The sequence below is a fragment of the Nicotiana attenuata genome, unplaced genomic scaffold (genome assembly GCF_001879085.1).
Source record: "Nicotiana attenuata strain UT unplaced genomic scaffold, NIATTr2, whole genome shotgun sequence".
NCBI lineage: Eukaryota > Viridiplantae > Streptophyta > Magnoliopsida > Solanales > Solanaceae > Nicotiana > Nicotiana attenuata.
This window is the reverse complement of record NW_017670608.1, coordinates 302,306-316,086: the sequence shown is the minus strand read 5'-3', so window position 1 is coordinate 316,086 and position 13,781 is coordinate 302,306. Positions and strand designations below refer to the sequence as shown.

General features: G+C 37.7%; 1 protein-coding gene across 1 annotated transcript in view; it reads left to right on the top strand.

The window, feature by feature from the left end:
* LOC109241483 overlaps positions 1–12,774 on the top strand; it is a 16,978-nt gene extending 4,204 nt beyond the window's left edge. Inside the window, exons 7-19 of the mRNA XM_019408221.1 lie at positions 1,272–1,481; positions 1,607–2,314; positions 2,475–2,710; positions 2,811–3,021; positions 3,161–3,316; positions 3,698–3,855; positions 3,927–4,119; positions 4,650–5,038; positions 8,893–9,073; positions 9,680–9,909; positions 10,749–11,412; positions 12,127–12,202; positions 12,295–12,774. Coding sequence (XP_019263766.1) covers positions 1,272–1,481; positions 1,607–2,314; positions 2,475–2,710; positions 2,811–3,021; positions 3,161–3,316; positions 3,698–3,855; positions 3,927–4,119; positions 4,650–5,038; positions 8,893–9,073; positions 9,680–9,909; positions 10,749–11,412; positions 12,127–12,202; positions 12,295–12,683 — 3,801 coding nt within the window. The 3' untranslated portion in view covers positions 12,684–12,774. The remainder of the gene's footprint in view (positions 1–1,271; positions 1,482–1,606; positions 2,315–2,474; positions 2,711–2,810; positions 3,022–3,160; positions 3,317–3,697; positions 3,856–3,926; positions 4,120–4,649; positions 5,039–8,892; positions 9,074–9,679; positions 9,910–10,748; positions 11,413–12,126; positions 12,203–12,294) is intronic.
* Positions 12,775–13,781: the final 1,007 nt, after the last annotated feature.

The following is a 13,781-nucleotide window of genomic DNA, read 5'->3' as shown; positions in this document are numbered from 1 at the left end:
CCCCCCCCAAAAAAAAAAAAAAAAGAGAGAGAGAGAGAGAGAGAGAAGATAGAGAATTCAAAAGTCTAGCTTGCTATAAGTTCCTCACTGTCAATAAGCTAGGGGTGTTGACCTCACATATTGGGGGCACTAGAAAAACATGTAATACTGATTTTGTAATGCTGTCTGCACCACTCCACATGTAGTTGAACATTTACTTGCTGCCTTTAGCTTACTTTTAAAGCTTGAACTGGTGTAACTGCCTAGAGAACAATACTTTTGGTGAAGGTTTAGGGATCTCTAGAATTTAATCTCCAAATATGCATGGTTTGGTTTGTTTAATGCTGTTATGGTCTTTAGGTTTGTGAATTATGCTGATAGTGTTTAGTATAACATTGATCTTTGCAACTTTATCCACTACGTGCTGGCTATTTAGTTGTCAAGTAATTCTACTAGAAGATTGGAGCATTACGTATTGTGCTTATAATTATTATTGTAGTGATGACCTTTTCCAGTGATGCTTATGTTTAATAATGCTAACACCCAGATTTCTAAGAGCTATCTGGACCTGGAACTTCAGAACAAAGTAAACAAAGAGAAATTGATAGTTTGAAGATGCAGATAATGCATTCTGTTAACTTCAACATTTGATCCCAAATATTTCTACAAAAGCACAAAGCATTCTTTTGACCAACTTTACTCCTATATTGCTTGTTTGTTCAACTTTATCCCCTTTTTCATAGTTTGACTTTCCATACTAGACAGTCAGCCGTAGTTGTATGGTTATGATGCTTATTGTAAGATTGGGAAGGTAGAGTATGCCAATATGATAGTCTGTCATGGATTTCATTTGGTCAAAATCCTTGTCCAACTAGGACAAGAAAGTGAGAAGTTTAAATAAGGATGACTTGTTCTGTTATGCAATTTCTTCCAACTCTAGTTCTAAGGTCTTGCCACCTTTTGTCCTTTTTCTTAAGTTTTTGGTGATTTCCTTGCTCTCTCCATTTAAACTCGCGTTCCTTTAGAGATGGATGCTTCTCATCTGACCTGACTTTTTGCACTTTCTCATCCTGAACTTCGGTCATCTAGACAATTAATGTCCATGTTCTTGCTGACAAATATTAGATGAAATGTAACTGATTCTTCACATTTTAGTTTTTCAAGAAATGATAAACTTTTATTTAGTTAATGAGCAATGATCATCAGGCATCTACTTATTTTTTGCTGTGTATTCTTTTGATAAATAAGTTTTGTGCTAAGGTTGCAGAATTTGATACATCTTTCCCTTGCAGAGTGGTGTTCCAATGACTGTCATTAGTGATATTCAATCGTCGCTGCTGATGTTTATGTGTAACATTGCCAACACATATTCTTGTAAGAAATTTTCTGGCCCAGGAATTTCAGATCATAGGGAACAGAGAGAAAGCTCGTACTTTGTAGATGCAGCTATTGCATTCTGTAAACTCCAACACTTGATCCCAAATGTTCCTATAAAAGCTCAAGTGAGACATCTTTCTTTCTTTAGAGGGTTTAGACCGTTGACTGTCAGCTGTAACATCAGTGTTTGCTAACTCTATCTTAATCTTTCATTAGAAACAAGCTGATCTCTTTAACCTTATCATGCCAGACAGAGTTGATCGTGGCAATCCATGACATGCTTGCTGAGTTTGGTGTCTGCTGTGCAAATGCAACTGGTGAAGAGGAAGAAGGAACATTTCTAAAACTTGCAATAAAGCACCTCTTGAACTTGGATATGAAACTGAAATCTAACTTTCACTCTGTCTGCAAGGAATTTGAAATGTCTCAGTGCGACGAACAGTCTTCTCATGATAATAATGTAGGGAGATCTGAGCAACTTTCTCATGGAAGCAACATCAAAGTGTTATCAAATGTATCAAATTTGGACAACCTAAATGTGACAGGTCAGGTAGATAGAGATGAAGCTACTGCTTCAGATAAAGATGCTGTTGAGAGGATTAGTGCAGAAGCCATTTCTGCCAGTAAAGCTCTGGAGGTTGAGAAAACTAAAGTGGAGAAAAGTAAGAATACTGGTGATGTCTCTGATGGTTCGTACCCTAGATCGGAGAAATCAAAGGATCAATTGGTCGAAGATGGAACCGAGCTAAGTGAAGATGAAAAGGAGGAGCTTGAAGTTGCCATTGATAATGCTTTGGATCAGTGCTTTTACTGTCTGTACGGATTGAATCTAAGGTCTGATGCATCTTATGAAGATGATTTAGCTGCGCATAAGAACACAAGCCGGGGTGATTACCAAACTAAGGAACAATGTGCTGACGTTTTTCAGTATATACTTCCCTATGCAAAAGCTTCTTCTGTAAGTGCTACATTTCTTCTTTTTCTCAAATCCTACTTATCAAACCTCTTCCTCCAATTCCTTATTCCGCGAGAAGTATTATTTCAGTTATATGTAGTTATATTTTCCTCTCTAGGCATAATATATGATTTTAAAGCTCTCAATTTTGCTTTTCTTTCAGAAAACCGGGCTCATTAAACTCCGAAGAGTCCTTAGAGCTATACGAAAGCACTTTCCGCAACCACCAGATGATGTTTTAGCTGGAAATGCAATAGACAGGTTTTTAGATGGTCCTGAAATGTGTGAAGACAAACTCTCTGAGGAAGCAGGATCCAGTGGCTTTTTGGAATCCATGACAAAGATATTATTGTCAGATCCCAGAAGCCTCAAACAGCAGAAACCATCATCAAAAGGAAGGTAAATATGTTAGTTATGGGATCAGCATTTTGGAACAAATGAATTTACCAGTACTTTGGACTATGGACTCAAACAGGTATTTGTCATTGGTTGTTTGCAGTTCTGAGCCATACCTGGAAGTTTATAGCAACTTGTATTATCTTCTTGCTCAGTCTGAAGAAATGAATGCAACTGATAAATGGGCTGGCTTTGTTCTGACAAAAGAAGGGGAGGAATTTGTGCAGCAAAATGCAAATCTCATCAAATATGATTTAATTTACAATCTCCTACGCTTGGAGAGTTGGCAGAAACTTGCAAATATATATGATGAGGTAAGATTGTCTGCAGTCTATCTGTTGCGGCTATACATTCCCCAACTGAAGGCAGTTTTATACTGTGGGGAGTTTGTGGGCGTCGTAGTTACTTAATCTCTATATTTTTCACTTTTTTTTACATCTTTTTGGTACGCAGGAGGTAGACTTGCTGCTAAATGATGGAAGCAAGCAAATAAATGTTCTGGGATGGAGAAAAAATGCTGTTTTATCTGAGAGAGTTGAGGCAAGTCGCAGAAGGAGCAGACGATGTTTGTTGATGACTTTAGCTTTAGCCAAAACAGCAGATCAACAGGTTTGCTTCACTCTGATAACTTGTGGGTGAAGGTTTTGGTTTTGTTAGATCTTATTGCCATCCTAGGAGTAATCAAGGACATACCCGTTGTCGGAGTTTGAATCTTCCGATGTTACACGAATTTCATGTATCAAGGTTTCTTTTTCTTTCTTGTTTTGTTGGTGGTCCTGACTCCTGACAAACATATAGAATGGTTTGAATGCTTACTTAGGTGTTAACAATTTTCAGTTTGCTTGGCAATTGACTATGTTGATGAACTTCTGCCAGTCTTTATTTACTAATAATTACCTTACGTTATAAAAAAAGTTAATGTTGGAGCTAAGAGTGTGTTAGTGCATTTCGTTCTCACAGTCTACATATGATTGTTCCTGCTTCTTTCAGGCTGAGATACATGAGTTATTGGCGTTAGTATATTATGATGGTCTTCAGAATGTAGTACCAATCTATGATCAAAGATCTGTTTTGCCGTCCAAAGATTCAGCATGGTTGATGTTCTGTCAAAACTCAATGAGACACTTTCAGAAGGCCTTTGCACACAAGTAAGTCTGTTTGGTGACTCTGTTTCCCTTGATTATTTCTTCATCTAATGTAACCGAGCATGCAATTTCAGGGAGGATTGGTCGCATGCATTCTATCTGGGGAAACTCTCCGAGAAGCTTGGATACTCACATGAGATGTCATTTTCATTCTATGCTAAAGCTATTGCTTTGAATCCATCTGCTGCAGATTCTTTCTATAGGATGCATGCTTCACGGTTGAAGTTACTTTGCACATGTAGGAAACAAGATGAGGAGGCCTTGAAGGTAGGTGCTTTTCTGAAACTTGTTTTAGCTCCTTTCTGTTTCCTCCTTTATTGTGACAGTTATACATGTAAGCGAACTATGACACGAATAGGTGTGTATTGACAGTCGTGAAGATAGCTAATTTAGTTTTAGCTCTTTTCGTTGTTCATAGATCTAATCTATCTCCAGTTCTATGTAAAATTTCGAGAGACATACACAGCAAAGCCACATTTCAAAATATATACACAAGCGCAACAGAAATATGTTTCACTTGATTATTCTAAAGATAGCTTGCTTAGAGTTCAGGTTTGTGTATTATATAACGCTCTTCTCTAATCAGCAACCTATATAGGTTCATAAATTTCAGCAGCATGTGCGTCGTTTTCTTTTTTTCTTCATAGCTCATCACAGAAGAGTTCCCAAAACATACCCTGACAATCTGCATGCCCCTTCTCTGGCCAGACTTGGAAATAGTTACCTTTTTCATGTGACCATTTTCCATGTGGTAGGAATACAATTGTTGAATTAATTAGTGCCCGGATTCATTTTAGGTTGTTGCTGCGCACTGTTTCAATGAATCGACTCAGGATACTGTGATGGATATCCTCAGTAAGGTTTGCCCATCAATTTCAGAATCAATGTGCTCCGAGGAAAGAACTCCCGATGCTTACTCTGTAAATGATGTAAAAGGGGATTCACATTTTGAAGGGGTGTGGCAGATGCTTTACAATGATTGTCTTTCTGCCCTTGAAATATGTGTGGAAGGGGACCTGAAACATTTTCATAAGGCTAGATATATGCTTGCTCAAGGCCTATATCGAAGAGGTGGGAAGATGGATATAGAGAAGGCAAAGGAGGAACTTTCTTTCTGCTTTAGGTCGGCTCGTTCTTCATTCACAATAAACATGTGGGAGATTGACAGTATGGTTAAAAAGGGAAGGTATGCATTTCTATTTTCTTCTCTGTCCTATCATTTAGCACATCGAGGAGGCACTTTGACGACATTTTCTGATTCCTCCTAGATTGTTCTCTCTTTATTTAGGGAAGGCCCTTTTATTTAATTGAATCAAAATCTTGGTGTTGAATATCACACCAAGGCGTTGTCAGCTTTAGTATATGGTATAAAAGGATTGCCATCCCATCTACATAAGCTATTGGAAAGATCAACCCTGAGATTCCAAAAGATCCACCCAAGTGTCTATATATAATAGGGATAATACAAAATTACCCCCTTGGACTTGTCCCACTTTGTCAGATGCACCCTTCTACTTTGCGTGGGTCCTATGACCCCCCTAAATTAATTCGAAGTGAAGTTATTACCACCCTGAATACTGATAACCAAATGTAAGCCAAAGCAGTGCATCCCACGCGTTGCCGCGTTAATTCCATGTCATTTTTCTTTTTCTTTTATTATTTTGGTTTTCTTTTTTAATTGTTTTCATCATTTTCCTTCTTCATCGTGTTTCTTTGTTCAAGTTCCCATTTTTGAATTTGCAGCGATGAGAGTGGTCTCGAGGAACATCAATCTCATATCCCTTTCTCCTGTTTTCATTCCATGGCTTTGTGATGGTTTTTTTTTTATGAAGTTGGCTCTTTCCTTTTCTTTTTCTTTTCCTTTCAGTTTTTCGGTCCTTTTTCAGATTATTTCTTATCCTTTTTCTCTTCCTCTCTTTCTTTACCCTCTTTTTATTCACCTAAAACCTACATCTACAATCTCCGTCAGAGAAAGCAACTGGATGTCTTCACCGCTGCTTCATCTGAGAAAGTCACGGAATCTCGTTTTCATCGAAACCACAATTTTATAACCCCTTGTGCCTTCTCTCACACTATATAGATCTTACCTGAGAACGGATGGTTATTTTGGAAAACACAATTGTGGGATTTCTATTAGATTGTGTTTTATCTGGTTGAAGCTTCCTAAGCTTTTTCTTGAAACTGATATGGTGGAGATGATGACAATCGAAGTATTGGTGGATGTGATTTAATGGATGAATATGAGGGGTGTAACTTTTAAAAAAAAAAAAGAAATCTGGTGGTTTGGTGGAAATGGAGGCAGTGAATTGGCGGAGGAGGTACCTGTAATTAAAAAGAAGGAAGAAGAGAAGAAAGAAAAGAAGAAAAAAAAAAGGAAAACAATGAGGAGAAGAAAAACAAAAAAGAAAGAAAAGTAAAAAATATACTTTTAATAAAACTTCTTGCAAAAAATTTAAATTTTTAATTTTCTTTTTTGATTCCCCCTACTCTCTTTAAGTAAGTGATATATACTCTCCATGCCATGTGGGCTCGAAAGGGGGTAATAGTACCAGTTCAAAGTTGTTAAGGGGGTTCATAAGACCCCTATAATGTATGAGGGTGCAACTGGTAAAGTGAGACAACCTCAATGGGGTAATTATGTATTATCCCTATATAATAAGATAGTTTCTTTCCAACCCTCAGGGGTTGGCCTGGTGGTAATAGACTTGAGCCTTGGGGTTTGCTCCCTTTCAAGGTCTCAAGTTCGAAACCCACTGGGTGCAAACAATTTCTGAGGGCCATCGGACCAGGTAAAACCTGAATTAACCGTGGTGCACTTGCGGGAAACTCCTTGCCGAGGGCCTGTGCACCCCCGGGATTAGTCCGGGCTCTTAGAGACTCGGACACCCGGTGCAAATAAAAAATAAGATAGTTTCTTTCCCCAAAAAAATAAATATAAATGGAAGTAAAAAGAGCCTCGAATGTCCATAAAGTTTTTTTCTATTGTTCCTTTCTCGCAAATCATTCCAAAATACACATTGAGAGAAATGAAACAAGCAAGAGAAGATTGAGAAAACAACATTGCTTGATTATTCCCTCAAGCTATTGGGGGTTTAGATAGTGAAGTCTACATGTTCCAAGAAAGGAATGAAAATCAAAATTACATAACTACAGGAAATAAAGCAATCTACTTGATTTTGGATTGATATGTTACTATTTCACAAGACCCTAATACTCCCCTCAAGTTGGCACATACAAATGGTATGTATCAAGCCCGCTGCATAATATATACCTTCTTTTGAGAAAGGTAAGGGACTTGGTGTTTATATCTCCAAGTTGATCATTTAACTTCATGAACTTTATGACAATGTCTCCTGAGATTATCTTTTCTATGACAAAATGACAATCAATTTCTATGTGCTTGGTCCTATCATGAAACACTGGATTTGATGCAATATAAAGTGTAGCCTGATTATCACACATAAGGTCAGTTTGGTCAATCTCTCCTAATTGTAGTTCTGTTAGCAGTTACTTGATCCGTATGAGTTCACATATAGCCACTGCCGTAGCCCGATAATTCTGCTTCTTCGCTCGATCTTGCAATTACGTTTTGTTCTTACTTTTCCAAGACAAATAGATTTCTCCCAAGCAGAATGCAGTATCGGGAGGGAGATCATAAGTCTGCCCAATCTGTCCTCTAGTATATCCAGCAATATGCTCATGTCCTCTATCTTCGTAGAGTAGTCTTTTCTCTGGAACATATTTTATGTATCGAAGGATACAAACAAATTCATTCCAGTTACTATCACAAGGAAAATCCAGGAATTGACTTATGACACTCACTGGGAAAACAATGTCAAGCCGAGTCACAGTGAGGTAATTTACTTGCCGATCAACCTCCTATATCTTCCGGGATCACTAAGAGGCTCCCTATAACCTAGTAGAAGCTTAACATTCGGATCCACAGAGTATCATGAGCCTAAAGTCTATCATTCTTGTCTTATTAAGAATTTCAAGAAATGCCTGATCTGGATTGAGCAACCTCATACCTAGGAAGTATCTACTGACCAGGGTCCTTGGTCTGAAAGTGCTGGAAAAAAAAAATGATGCTTCAACTTGGTAATTCCCACTCCATCACCTCTGATAATTATATCATCAATGTAGACCATAAAATACATGCACAGATCTAGAGTGGAGACGATCTCTTCCCGTGACTGTTTGTAAATGGGAAGTGGATAAGCTGTAGGGTATCTTCTCGGTTTGACGTTGTAGACAACATATACTTTGCAAGCTCAACCTCCCTACTCCGCGAATGTTTCCACCAAAGATGTGTTCAACAAATATTTATCTCATCTGAAGCATCCCAAGCCACTAAAATATTGTTTCACTATGTAATCTTTTGTAAGCATCCATCAAGGGACAAAGATGCCCATGCCACTGCCTCCTAGTAAGATCTTGAAACGGCAGCCATTTTGTAAGATCTCCTACAGTTTTGTTGACTGACATACAAAGTTCATTGGTCACGCTTTGTATTGTCGTACACTAGGATTGAGTTACGTATGGCGTAGCTGGGACTGAGTCTATTGATTTGATCATTTAGATGTATGTCACAATTTTTGCAAATTGTTGGGCGTGGTGAGTAAGCAATTGCAGAAGTTAGTTTGTTGCGACTCTCAAGAATAGGTTATATCACTCACAAGTAGGAGAGAAAGATATGTCACTATAACAACTTAGGGAAATGTGAACGTCAATAAGAAGACCGACTGGAACTGAAGTTCAAATTGATGAATGCCTATGTTTGTTAGGAAATGTGAGGTTTTTGGGTTGTTATAATCATCAAATGATACAGTAATGGAAACATATTATTTATTGAACCTGGTGAACTTGGTAACAATGAGGGGCAAATTCAATTATAGTCATGTTCCTAGATGAATCTCTTTTGAGGTCCATTACTTGGTCAGTATTGGAGCCACATTTCTTGCCTCGTCATCTGATTCAGAATGTTAATAATTTCGATGAGTTAAGCCATGCAGATCAATGTTTTTAATATTCATATTGCAGGCGCAGAACCCAAGGTTGCTCAGGGAACAGGAGAGCCCTAGAAGTTAACTTGGCAGAAAGTTCTCGGAAGTTCATTACTTGCATCCGCAAGTACATATTATTCTATTTAAAACTGCTGGAGGAGACAGGAGACATATGTACCCTTGATCGGGCTTATTTCTGTCTTAGGACAGATAAGAGGGTACTGCCATATGAATTGGATGCATACTTTGTTCACAATGATTAGCAGCATTAATGATTAGCCTAATGAAAAAAACATGTTCTTCTTTATACACCTTATCGCGTCGCCCCTTTCTGAGGTTGCATATTAGCAAAGCCCCTTTGAGGTTGCTTTATTTTATTTATCCATAAGAAAGCATTTCTAATAGCTAAATTTTCTGACACAAATGCTCAGTTTTATTATTTATAGGAAAGCACTCCTCATGCCATATCTTAGAGCTTTACAAGTTGGAATAACAGTCAGTAGAAAATACAAAGAGAGTTGTTTTACTTGTATAATACCATGGAAAATAAATGCAGGAAAAAAATAAAAGCGCCTGGAAGAACATTTATTTTTTGTTATAGATCATCTGATTAAACTTTCTATTTATGATAACTAATTTAGACCCTCCTTTCTTTCAATTCTCTCGTCGTTGCCTGTTCTGTTGGATACTAACATGGAACCTAAAGCTCTGGCCGTTCTTGTTGATTTAATTAACTCAACCCACTCTTGTAAATTTAGTTATACCTCTATTTCTTATTTAATGAAAACTCCCTTGCCTAACATATATAAATATTTTTCATCCAGTTCTCCTTATGCCTTGAAGATCTCATTCCAGTTGCTCTTGGACGATACTTAAAGGCATTAATTTCATCTATACATCAAACTGACCATATGTCTTTTGCTGCTAGCAACTCTAGTGAGCATCATCTGGAGAAAATGTTCTCTCTGTTCATGGAACAGGTAACCATGTGGTCTGATATTTGTGGCTTACCAGAAATAAAGAGCTCAGAGTTGACGGAGAGCTGTTTATTTGGGTAAGTTCTTTTGAAGTGACCCCAACTTTATGTTTGCTGTACTAACTTGAAGTTTTTCTGTGGTTTCCAGCTTGCTTACATTCGCAATCGAAAAAATTTGTTTTCCATCTCTATGGTAATAAAAAAGAAGGATTCTTCCCATCTCTTTTGTAGTCTCAATATTGATCTACACCAATTGTAAGCTGAGCAAAATAACAAAGGTATAAGGAAATAATTGCTCTCTTATCTAAGAACTATGTTCAGGTATAATTTTGTTCTAGTATCAAACAAGATATTTTGTTTTATTTGTGTTTTTGATGTAAAAGAGACATTAGTTAGAAGGGTTTGTTTGGATATTTATTGTTTACCTCTTGTACTGACACCATCTTGGTGTGATATGCAATGAATGATTTTTGGATTATCAAAATATTGTATAATTTTGTTCCTATAAAATGTGGTGGTGCACAACTTGCTCTTCTTCTTCAAAAAAAAAAAAAGAGTATTGGTGCACAAATAGGAACTACAAGAAATAGATGTAATTTGATAACAATCTGGATAGAGTGAGCAGTTATACATGTGTTAGTTGCTCAATATTCTCATTAAAATTGCTATCAAGATATTTCCTTGCATCAAGTACTTTATATATTTTTCACTTTTGGGAATGTATGAATTTTCCAGTGTGTCCCAGAAGTGTCTCTGTTGTTTATTCATCTGAGTCCTAACCAGGCTTTGAACAATAGAAATGATACCATGAGCATTTGTGGAATACAGTTTCAAATTCCTTGAAGCTATGAAGTCCACTGTTTGCTTAAACTCAAAGCAGTTTGCTTATACAAATACCATTTTAACATTCCTTGCAGATATCTTTATCGATATATCCAGTCTTTAGAGCAAAATATCAAAGTTGAAGCGCTTGAAGGAATAAATGAGAAGATACGCAAGCGTTTGAAGAACCCAAAGCTGTCGAATAGTAACTGCGCAAAAGTTCACAAGCACGTTTCTGCTGCTTGGTGTCGGTCACTTGTAATTAGCATGGCCTTAATAACACCTTTGCATTCAAGACTCTCTAGTGAAGTGCAAGTTCCAAATTCGCCAGCTAATGGATTAGAGAATTCACAACTGCTTTGTGTTGATCTCCAACTGGATGAACTATGGAGTTCATCTTTTGAGGACATGAATCATTTGAAGGATCTTGAGAGGAAGTGGAACCCTTCATTGTCTAAGATAAAAAATGTAATAGTAAAGAGAGCTGCAGATGAAGATATGGAAACTGCTTCTATGTTGCTTAGGTCTTGCTATAATTTTTATAAGGACACTTTTTGTGCATTGCTCCCATCAGGTATAAACCTTTATATGGTGCCATCTCAATTTGCTACAGAAACATATATCCAACCTGGCATAGATGCAGTTGACATACTCGATATGAACACTTCACGGAAGCTACTTTTGTGGGCCTACACACTTCTGCATGGCCATTGCACAAATGTCTCAGCTGCTATTAAGTATTGTGAAGAAAATTCCAAGGTATTACATCCATCCTTGTCGAATTAGTCTAGTTTAATTTCTAGAGCGCTCAGGTGAGTCATCAATCACCAATAAATCTAAGACCTTGGCATATGATATCACTGCTGATTTAGGAGTGTAGTAAATAGAGCTGCACACTTGAGGTGCTCTGCTGTAACATCCTCTTATGCATTGTGGTCTAAACTCGAACAGCAGGGAATACTCTTTGCTTACCTAACCTTATAGCCAAATTGGTTTTTTTCTTGCCTCTTGATTTCCCTTTTCCTCTTACCTCCCAAATTACATAAACTGTAGAAAGATGTGGCTCCTTCACTTCAACATTTTCTCCTTTTTAATCTCTATTCTTTGTTAAATGGATCCTTTATTTGCTTTGACCTGGCTGTCTAAGGCTGACAGGGTAGGGCTACCTAGTGGCCTTTCTCTGAACTTTATTTGGAATCAGTAAAACTTTACAGGTTCAGCTACCTGATACTTACACACTTTCCTTTAGGGAACATATCCAAAGCCCTGTAACATAATTCTATTTTACGTTTAGCTTACGATACTCTGTTTCTACAACTCCCTCGTGCTAGTTCAATGTGTCTTTTGTTTTTTGTTTTTTGTTTGGCTATTAAGAGCATGTTAAAAAAGGCCAAGAAGGAAATGAAAAGGGAAAATAAGATAGATGGTCATTTCACAACAACTGATGAATTTTAAATGCTGAACTCCATGCAGTCTAGGATAAAAAAAGGAACTGGAAGCTCGTTGCCTTCAAGTGCAAATGCATCTCCTGCCACCGCTTCCAATATAGGTGATCAACTAGTTTCATTTATGCTTATCAATGTCAAGTAGTGCATACATCTTTGTTTCCTCTCCAAGCTGATCTGTAACTCTATGTTGTAGGTGGAGGAAAAGATGGAACGAGTAAAAGCGCTGAACCAGATGTTTCCCCATTATCAAATTCGGGCAATGCACCATCTTCTGAAACCGATGGATCACAAAAGGTTAAACCTCCCAGTTTGCCAGAAACTGAGAAGACAAGTGGTGCCTCTTTATCCCAAACGGGGGGCACGATGGATGCATTATCGACATCTCCACCTGAAGGAGAGAGTGGTTTCAACATGACATCCATATCTTTGTCTGAATCTGTAAGCACTACTTGTCCAAAAGCTGTATCTGCTGATCAGGGCCAGAAGGCTTTATCGGCTGCTCCGCATTTACATCAAAACAATCCTGTTGATGAGAGCAAGAAATTGAATATGCAGAATGATGCGAAACCTGAAAACATTTGATGTTGTACAACCTGTTCTAATCAATCTGTCCTGCAACTTTGCGCCGTGACTGGTCTATTATTGTATGTAAGCAGTTCCTTCTTTTCTTGAAGAGCTCTTGTTTCTTTCTTTTTTCTACCGTTTTTGGTGTCAAAGGGGATATAGATATAGGTTTTCCCCCTTGTATCGCTGCGCTACCTATTCCCAACGCTCGTGCTGAGCATGACCCTCGCTCACTCTCCCTCACTCACACACACACATACACACACAAACGCATGCCATAATTTTTTGGTATAACCATCTGATAGCCGGGACCCACTAGCCCAACTAATTCATATGTGTGTCCTGTAACACCTGTTCAAAGGGGAAGTGCTCCCTGCCAAGAATTTCTCCATTCTCAGGGCTCGAACCCGAGACTCTGCTTAAAGGTGGATGGATCCATTCATCCCATCACATCCCTTGGTCATAAGCAGGTCATATTTGATGACGCCTATTTTTTCTTTTTTCTTTTTAAACTTCGGCTCTGGAAGGCACTTACCAGCTACTACCTTCTTTTCTTTTTTGCTTTGGTTTTATTGTCTGGAGCCGTTTCTTTTTCTGCCTCCGCCTCGGTTTAGCTTTGTGCTTCTGGTTCCTCGAAGAATCAACTTATGCCCGCTACCCTAAAAAAAGAAGTGGCGGACCATGCTGGTGAAAGAAGCAATTAAAAAAGTTTAATCTTTGATCCAAAATCAGTTTTTGAAATGAAGATAGAAAGTAGTTCTCTTCTTTGTTTTCTTCTTTTCTTTATTAAGTGTTCGTGCAACAAATATTTTTCATAAATTGGTTAATATTCGAGAATGAAGCTTTGGTTGTTATAGATAAAAATTATCCAAAAAGTCATTTCTCAATTTGTTTTTATGATATAAATTATCATAAAAATTTAACTTTAAACTCTCAAAGATATTCATATTTCATCCGTGAAATGTAACTTTGAAGTCAAAAAACTTTACACTTGATCTTTTAATTTATTCTGTTCATCTTCTAATTTCTCCTGTTCCAATTTCACAAGAGTGATCACCCTCAAACATTCACGTAGCGTCGCAAACTTCAGACAAAATGATGTCTGACCCTCCTCTT